Source organism: Scleropages formosus, chromosome 10, assembly GCF_900964775.1.
Source record: "Scleropages formosus chromosome 10, fSclFor1.1, whole genome shotgun sequence".
Lineage (NCBI taxonomy): Eukaryota > Metazoa > Chordata > Actinopteri > Osteoglossiformes > Osteoglossidae > Scleropages > Scleropages formosus.
Genome location: NC_041815.1, coordinates 13,310,624 through 13,319,890, shown reverse-complemented (window position 1 = coordinate 13,319,890; position 9,267 = coordinate 13,310,624). Strand labels below are relative to the sequence as shown.

Here is a 9,267-nt window from a genome sequence, read left to right as displayed (position 1 = left end):
CACCCACAAACACACTGTCCCTCTCTCTCTCTCAAAGAGCACTTGGCTACAAAAGACACTTTTTTCCAGTTGCGGAATCTCACTCCAGACAACCCCCCCCGGCACATTCTCAAACCTCCTCCTCTCTGCTTTTCCAAGTCCTGTCCCTCATGGTTCCCCAGTCCTGTTCCGCATGTCTTTGATAATGACCTCTCGCCTTGTCTCTTGACCCCGATTTCGGATCCTTGCCTCTGTTAGTTCACCGATCAACCGACCAACCATTAGCCCGTCCCCGACAACAAGAACATGTCTAGTCCTTTGATTCTGAACAAACAACCCTGCACTTGGGTCCAGCCTCCTCCGTGTCCTCTTTTCATCATGGCATTTTTATTATTATTACTACTGTACTGTTATATTGAATATGTTTTAGTGTATCCGAAATGTTTCTTTAATGCTTTTTATGCATAGCAAGATACATGATATACTATGTACTAAGACAAACATTTGACAAACTGATGTTAGATACCCATTGTACCTAACTGTTCCGACTTCCGTCAAAATCCAAATTAAAGACAGACTGAGGGCACAGAACTCGTTTGTATTTCGGGGACTGCCTGTACCATGATCACCATCCTCAATATCAGATTTGAAGTGACTACAATAATAACATTCCACAATGACATCATCAATCTACTTAAGATCATGTGACAAGAGCCTTATCATAAAGCTTTGAACTTCACACCTTCTCAGTCTTAAAGACAAGTTTCTGCAAGTCCCACAACTACAGCCAGAAACCTGTTGAACTTCAGAAAGGCGAAAGCTAGGTATGTAATATTTGCCTTCATAAAACTCATATTCCAAATTCTTTATTGCATTCAATTTTTCAATTTCAATGAAAGAAGCTGATTTTTCAGAAAACAGAATCATAAAAAAACAAACCTAATATGATTTTGATTACTGTTTAAAGTCACAAACTTTCACTGAATCTCTTCATTAACTTAGTTAATATCTTTTGTTATCATAAAATCCATCTTTGACCATAAGGTAGTCTTGGATGGGAGGCATTATAACCTGCACCATCCCTTACCTCTTACAAGGCTACCATGTATATAATACGATGAACTTTGAACATCTACACTGAATATAATTACACCAAGTATGTATGGATCTATCTGAGGACAGTCTGTTATGCACTTCTCCATTCCTACCTCCTCATATACTTTTCTCACCTCTGTCTTCATTTTTCCTTAGCCCTTCTGTACAGCCTCAACAATGACTTAGTCTACATGCTACAACATGCTTTGCACATAATTTTAGGACAACTTCAACTGCATTTTAATGGGCAGACCTGTCATAAAATGTTATACAGAGAAAGGGTCAGTTTCTAAAAAAATGCAAACAACCAAAATAACTTTCTTAAACTTGAACAAAATGCAAACTATTAAAGAAAACTTGCTTCAGAGAAGAGAGCAGCTTTTCATCACGAACAGTACTAAGATTTACTGAGATTCCTGTATTTGATTTAAAAGTTAAAAATTCTTTTTAAAGCAGGGAAAATAAATTATGTGTGCTTTAACTTTGTTTTCACATTGAACCAGAGAATATGGATAAAATACCAGTAGTGACGACCTTCATATTCAGTCATAGAATACATGAAACTAATACATGAAATACATGAAAACTGAAGATGACCTAGCTTGGCAGCTTAAATATGCTGTCAGTATATTTTATATGTTTGTCACATAAAGGCTAATAAACCGTGACACAATGCTTTTGATGTTAAGTGTTAAATATATATATATATATATATATAGCATTAAATAAATATAATAAATATAATATAATAAATATAAAGGTATACATATTAAGATTTATGTCTTTATATAAATTTCAGGTTTGTGGCAAAATGCAGACAGTCAAAAGTACTTTGCAGTACTTACCATACATTTTATAAAACGTAACCAGAAGATGAATTTGATAAAGTAAAAAGAGTCCAAGAAGAACACCCAATAATCTTTCATAGTTTTAATGAAAGCCAGTTGTTTTAAAACAATTCTTTTTTGTGGCTTATTTTTGTTTTTTGTATCAGTACTTTGAAAACAGTTGCATATGGTGTAAAAATATTAAAAAATGGGAGAAAATGAGATAGGGAACACAAAGGAATGGTAATTAAATCAGAAAAGAAAATAATAAAATCACAAACTCCTTTGCAGTTTTTTACAGTGTTCCTAATACAACCAGAAGACAATGGAAAACGTTTCAGCAGTGACCTCCTTCATATTGATTGAATACATAGAAATGGAAGATCTTAAATACCTGTACTTCATAGTATTCATTTTACTTTACATCCTGATATTATGTCTAAACCTACTTCTCATTGGTGTAATTTACTTTGAGAAAAGTCTCCATGAACCCATGTACATCTTTGTGTGTAACCTTGCAGTGAATGGAATGTATGGAAGCTCCATATTAATTCCTTCCTTTCTTGGGCAGTTGCTGTCTCGCTCACATGAAATCTCTCTGGGACTCTGTCTGGCACAGATTTACTGTTTGCACACATACGCTATTGCTGAGTTCTCTGTTTTAGCAGTTATGGGCTATGACAGGTTCATTGCAATTTGTCACCCGTTACACTACCACATTGTCATGTCCCCTCAAAAAGTGATTGGTCTTATTGCCTTGTCCTGGATGTATCCCCTTATTGCTTTTGGAATGTATTTTATACTTACAATTAAGCTTACTTTCTGTAGCAGGATCATACCTAAAGTTTACTGTATCAATTTTCTATTAGTTCGACTGTCATGTTTTGATACCTCAGTTCATAGCATTGTTGGCCTAGTTGCAACTGTATTCTTAATTGTTCCTCAGCTCTTGATGGTAATGTTTTCCTATGCACAAATACTCAGAGTCTGTCTGCTTGCCTCCAGGGACTCTCGTGTCAAAGCTCTGCAAACATGCACTCCTCATCTACTGGCTGTTGTAAATTATTCAGTTGGAGTCTTTTTTGAAGTTATTCAAAGCAGGTTCAACATGAGTCATGTACCTTATGGGTCTCGAATGTTCATGTCCCTTTATTTTCTAATATTTCCTCCTTTGCTAAACCCTGCTGTGTATGGAATAAGTGTTCAAAATATAAGAGTTCGGATTTTAAAAATTTTTCTTGTTAGGAAATAAACTGGGATTCATGAAATAGACAAGAAATTTTGCATTGTGACTTCTTGCTTTACTAAATAATAGATTTTTATAAGTAAAACATTCATTGAAATTTATTGAAATATGGCTATTATATACCTAATCAAAATAGTAACATATATCACTAGGTTTCTTTCTAGCCAGTCAAAATGCACAATCTATAACTTAAGACCATTGCAAATATAAGTATAGCTATAGGTACAGATTTAAATTTAATAAATACGCCAATCATTTTTAGCCTTTGGTTATTTGTATAAGTAATTTTTGTAGTATGTTGAATGACTAACAAAATTCTGTGTATGCATTTATTGTTATATTTTTGACAAAACTGATGAGATGCTAATCAAGGATTGTGATCAAGATTGTTTCCAATACCCTGTGGTTGTCAAAAATGTCCCTGATTATTTCTGTTTCATTTATTAATTCAAAGAAACATTTGAACTTAGAATGTAAATTTGAAGATGTGATGAATAATGTTTTGTTACATATTCATTTTCAGTTTGAAAATATATTTGAAAGGGATATGGAAACAAATGAATAGAAATAAAAAAGCTAAATTTTTAATGACAAGCAGTATTCTTTCACAGGTAACGCTGAATATTCAGGGCATTCAGATGACTTGCTGCCTTAATTTACACTTCATTACTCCTTTGTACAATAGCTGGGCAGAAACCGGAGCATGAACTGACATCACAATGAAAATTTCACAAGGTCACTGAAATGAAGGAAGAAACACAGAAAGCCTATGTTCCAATGAACCTGGATAAGTTCATTAAACCCCATTTCTTTTGACTTTCTGTTTGTTAAAAAAACAGTTGCAGAAGGCAGGGTTACATTTATAAACAAAGTATGTATTCAGTTCAACCATCCCCTCTCTCTGCTTCTGCAGCATGACTTCACTTATCCGTAATGTAAATATTTTATTTAAATATTCACATATAACCACATATTACTTTCCATGGTGAATGCAGAAATGGGGTTATGAATCATTTTGTGTACTGGAGTTTAACTAAACTCTGTTGGAGCTGGAGAGCTCTCTTTCTGTTGCCTATATACAAAGAGAAACATTATGACATTTAGATGTATAAATCTAATATCAATCTTTAAATAAATGAGCCATTTTACGCCTCATTCTGCAACCATTGCTAAGGCTACAGCTGTGGTTCCTCTTTGAAATTGGAAAGGAATTGAAAGGAGAGGAGTAAAATGTATTGGTGAACAAACAGGCACACCCCAGAGAATCCACAATGGATTTGTAGTGTGAAGCGACACCCACGGAAATACAGAATGAGGAGCACAGCAGGGCATGGGAGAAGGATTGAAGAGAAAATGGACTAAAGAGCATGGCTGCGCATGCCTGCCAGGCCCTCCTACTTTTGTCTGCAGCCTGTTAAGTGTTTCACATCAATTGACATTGGTTTCTTCAATTGTCCTGTACTTACAGTTTACCTTTATTCATCTAGATGCTATTGTCCAAAGCAATAACTTACCAACTAATGAACATAATTCTCTTCCCATAGGGTTAGGATCAAATTAAATCTGTAAAAGGCATGGGGTAAAAGAAGATACCAACGAGCCATGAGTTTACACCAGCTACCTTGTCTAGCTCTGCTTTATTGGGATTTCCTGTTAGCAGGTCAGCAAAAATACAATGCCAGAGGTCCAGAAACACTTAAGAAACAAAAATACAAGAGCTGACTCAGTCTCAGACATGCTGTTTGCTCAGATTCTGTCTCAGCTTGCCAGAGGGAGTGTCCACCTTGATGTCAGCATCCCCTTTTTTCGCTGCTATTGGTGCTGCTGGCGCTTAGGAAGAACAGTGGAGAGAAACAATTTACTGTACCACTCTGATCACCCATGAAGCTCTGATACATCCCTCAAGTCCTTTTATTTGTCCAAATAATGAAGTAAACTTTGTCAGGTGTGGCACTTCACACACTACAGTGTCACATGGAGTCCCCCTCAGTGGCAGGCCAGCAGTCACTGCTATCACAACCCAAAACCACCACCCAAGCTATGCTTTTATGAGGTCAGGAAAAGTAGGTTGACTAATGTTGCACATCAGGCAAATTAAGGTGTTATGCGGTGCTTGAGTTCACAACAGAAGCTTTGTCTTACATGCATTTGGTTGCCGAAAGTCACTATATTTTTTTTCATTAGAATAGTTAAGGCTTGAGCTGCATGACAGTTCAGATCAATTTTGCTCACCCTCTTGGAATTTCTAAGACTGTCTTACATGACTTTCTCAGCTAAATATTGTACCCTTCTTACCCTTGTTTGGCATAACGTATCACATGGATTGTATACCTTATTTTAAATAAGATTCTTAAGTCTGATTTTAAATAAAGTATAAAAAATGTAACGGGGGCCATGGTGGCGCAGTGGGTGGGACCGGGTCCTGCTCTCTAGTGGGTCTGGGGTTCGAGTCCTGCTTGGGGTGCCTTGTGGCGGACTGGCGTCCCGTCCTGGGTGTGTCCCCTCCGGCCTTACGCCCTGTGTTGCCGGGTAGGCTCCGGTTCCCCGCAACCCCATATGGGACAAGCGGTTCAGAAAATGTGTGTGTGTGTGTGTATAAAAAATGTAAAAGGTTATATGTGAATATTTAAATAAAATATAAATATATATATACTACATTTATATATAAATATAAAAAATTGCCTAAAGTGTAAAATGAATTTATATAATGAAAAATAACATAACTACCATCATCAACATCCTCAGCCTTATCTATGAAATTATTTCATGCATTTACATCATCTTATCATGACATCACCATTTTACTTATGATCATGTGACCAGGACCTTATCAAAAAGATGCTGAACTTTCCCTCTTAACAAGGCAGTTTTTGGAAAGACCACTAATACAGTCAAAACCATCCTGACATCAGAAGATCACAAGCTAGGTATGTAGTACACTTTACAATGTTCATCATCCCTTACATACTTATTACAGTAATTGTATGAAGTCATATCTACATGCAGATGTTTTCTTTTTTAACAAAGTTAAGGAAACTTAAAACATATGAGATTTCTCTCACATATATAACAAATCTATTGATTATTCTGATAAATTCTGATAAACTCCTGATAAACTTATTCTGATGAATTCTGATAAACACTGTATTTACAGTGTATTTACTTGTATTTACTTGTATTTACATAATTGTATAAACAGGACATCACTGCAAATAGCTTAAGAAATCATTTATGAAAAAACCATCAATTAAATTAACGAGAAGTTCTAATACTTGAATCTAATAGGTGGTTCAGTCGTGGATAGAGATGTCAACTCTGTACATCTGTCATAAAACAATTGTCTGATACAAGCAATTTTACAGAATAAAATACCAACTGTGGAAGTAAAATAACCATGTAATTAAGCAAAAGGCTGTTAGTCTGAGAATTAAGTCTAGCTGTTTGAAAAATCGATACGTTTTTTGATAAGCCCCTATAATGGCTCTCCATTATAAAGGAACCTGTAATATGAAGGCTGAGTGTACCTCAGTTCTGGGTTTCTTAGTCTGGGGCCATTGTTCAAATATTTCAACGGAGAGGTCTGTGAAATCACAATTTTATTTAGATAATACCACTATCAAACGAAACAAAATTAAAATATCACTGCACTACTACTATTTCCGATATGTTTCTATTTCGATTCTCGAGATTGTTAGCTGTTATTAAATTCTGAAAGGGCCCCATGGCCTAGAAAGAAGTCAAGATTCTCTGATAAATTAATATCTTCAAAAATAATTTATTTGTGTTTGAAAGGAGGGTGCCATAATATCCCTAACGTGTTATAATTATCACTACAAGGCTAAGGTGGCCAGTAGGGTACAGATCACAAATTTTCAATTTTTTTGCCTTAATGCTGAAAAGAACACTAATGAAAATATATGAAACGGGGCATGGTGAGTAAGCTGCAACACACTGGTTCACTGTGTACGCAGAAATCTGTTGAGGGCAAACATGTGTGCTGTGCATTTTTCCTCTTCTTCTTGCTTTCTTTTCACATCTCTGCCTTTCCTTTCCAAAATTCTGTATCCTATTTTATAACTTCTGCAATGACCAAGTCTCGGAGCATAAACATGATTTCAAGATAATTTTATATGATCATCCTAAAGGTGCCAATAAACCAGTGCTTGTATTTTTTAATGTTAATTAAATATAACTTTCAGTTTTATCAAGAAATGCCAGAATCCACAAGTACTTCACATTTCATAAAATTTGAACAGAAGATGGATTTGATAATGTAAAATGAGTCCAGGAAGAACATTTCATAAAAATTAACGGTATTAATGAAAAATCTGTTACTTGTTTTTAAAAAAGTCTGCTTTGCAGCTTATTTTATTGTGTCAGAATTTTGAAATCTGTAGCATATGGTATAAAAAGACCTACATTCTAATGATTAGTACATTAATTATTTAATGATTAGTACAATTCTAATGATCAATGAATTCAGAAATCAAAATAATTAAATCACATGTCCCTTGCATTTTTTTACAGTGTTCGTAATACAACCAGAAGACAATGGAAAACGTTTCAGCAGTGACCTCCTTCATATTGATTGAATACATAGAAATGGAAGATCTTAAATACCTGTACTTCATAGTATTCATTTTACTTTACATCCTGATATTATGTCTAAACCTACTTCTCATTGGTGTAATTTACTTTGAGAAAAGTCTCCATGAACCCATGTACATCTTTGTGTGTAACCTTGCAGTGAATGGAATGTATGGAAGCTCCATATTAATTCCTTCCTTTCTTGGGCAGTTGCTGTCTCGCTCACATGAAATCTCTCTGGGACTCTGTCTGGCACAGATTTACTGTTTGCACACATACGCTATTGCTGAGTTCTCTGTTTTAGCAGTTATGGGCTATGACAGGTTCATTGCAATTTGTCACCCATTACACTACCACATTGTCATGTCCCCTCAAAAAGTGATTGGTCTTATTGCCTTGTCCTGGATGTATTCCTTCATTGCTTTTGGTAGTTATTTCATACTAACAGCTAAGCTTACTTTCTGTAGCAGGATCATACCTAAAGTTTACTGTGCCAATTTTCTGTTAGTTCGACTGTCATGTTTTGATACCTCGGTTCATAGCATTGTTGGCCTGATTGCAATTGTTTTCTTAGCTGTTCCTCAGTTCTTGATGGTAATGTTTTCCTATACACAAATACTCAGAGTCTGTCTGCTTGCCTCCAGGGACTCTCGTGTCAAAGCTCTGCAAACATGCACTCCTCACTTACTAGCTTTTGTTAATTATTCTATAGGGTGCTTTTTTGAAATTATTCAAAGCAGGTTTAACATGAGTCATTTCCCGTATGGGTTTCGTATGTTCATGTCACTTTATTTCTTGATATTTCCTCCTCTGTTAAACCCTACAATATATGGAATAAGTGTCCAAAACATAAGAGTGCGGATTCTAAAAATTTGTACTGCTAAAAAGTAAGTTCACCGAACTTCATGACAAGATTGTATTATGATTTATGAAAACTTGTATGCTATTCAAGATTTCATAATGATTTTTGTTAACAGACTTGTTCTGAATTGCATACAACTGCCACTTTACTCTCCGAATATCTGATCTTTTAATTAACAGAAACATTCCTGTAATTCCAGTAATCGTAATCAAGTAAAAATTTTAAAATATTATGTATACCATCCGTCCATCTTCTGACCCGCTTGTCCTAAAAGGGTCGCGGTGGCAGCAGGGAGAGCAGAAAGGCCCATCCGCCCCTGTCCCCCCGCAACTTCCTCCATCTCAACCTGGGGGATCCCCAGCCGTTCCCAGGCCAACTGTGAGATATAATCCCTCCAGCGGGTCCTGGGCCGACCTCGGGGCCTCGTCCTAGTTGGCCGTGACTGGTATACCTCCAAAGGGAGGTGTCCAGGGGGCATCCTTATCAGATGCCCGAACCACCTCAGCTGGCTCCTCTCAATGTGAAGGAGTAGCGGCTCTACTCTGAGCTCCTTCTGGATGTCCAAACTCCTCACCCTGTCAGGGAGCGTGAGTCCCAGCACCCTGCGGAGAAAACTCATTTCAGCCGCTTGTATCTACGATCTTATTCTTTCGGTCATCACCCAGAACTGA

At 36.3% G+C, this 9,267-nt stretch overlaps 2 protein-coding genes across 2 annotated transcripts; both read left to right on the top strand.

The window, feature by feature from the left end:
* The first annotated feature begins 2,226 nt into the window (after positions 1–2,226).
* Positions 2,227–3,153, top strand: LOC108922418 (olfactory receptor 52K2-like). Its single transcript, XM_029255871.1, has one exon. The coding sequence runs from the start codon at positions 2,227–2,229 to the stop codon at positions 3,151–3,153; it is 927 nt and encodes a 308-aa protein (XP_029111704.1).
* Positions 3,154–7,698: 4,545 nt separating this feature from the next.
* LOC114911699 (olfactory receptor 1044-like) lies at positions 7,699–8,625 on the top strand. The gene has a single exon (XM_029255870.1). It carries the CDS (start codon positions 7,699–7,701, stop codon positions 8,623–8,625), a length of 927 nt encoding a protein of 308 aa, XP_029111703.1.
* Positions 8,626–9,267: the final 642 nt, after the last annotated feature.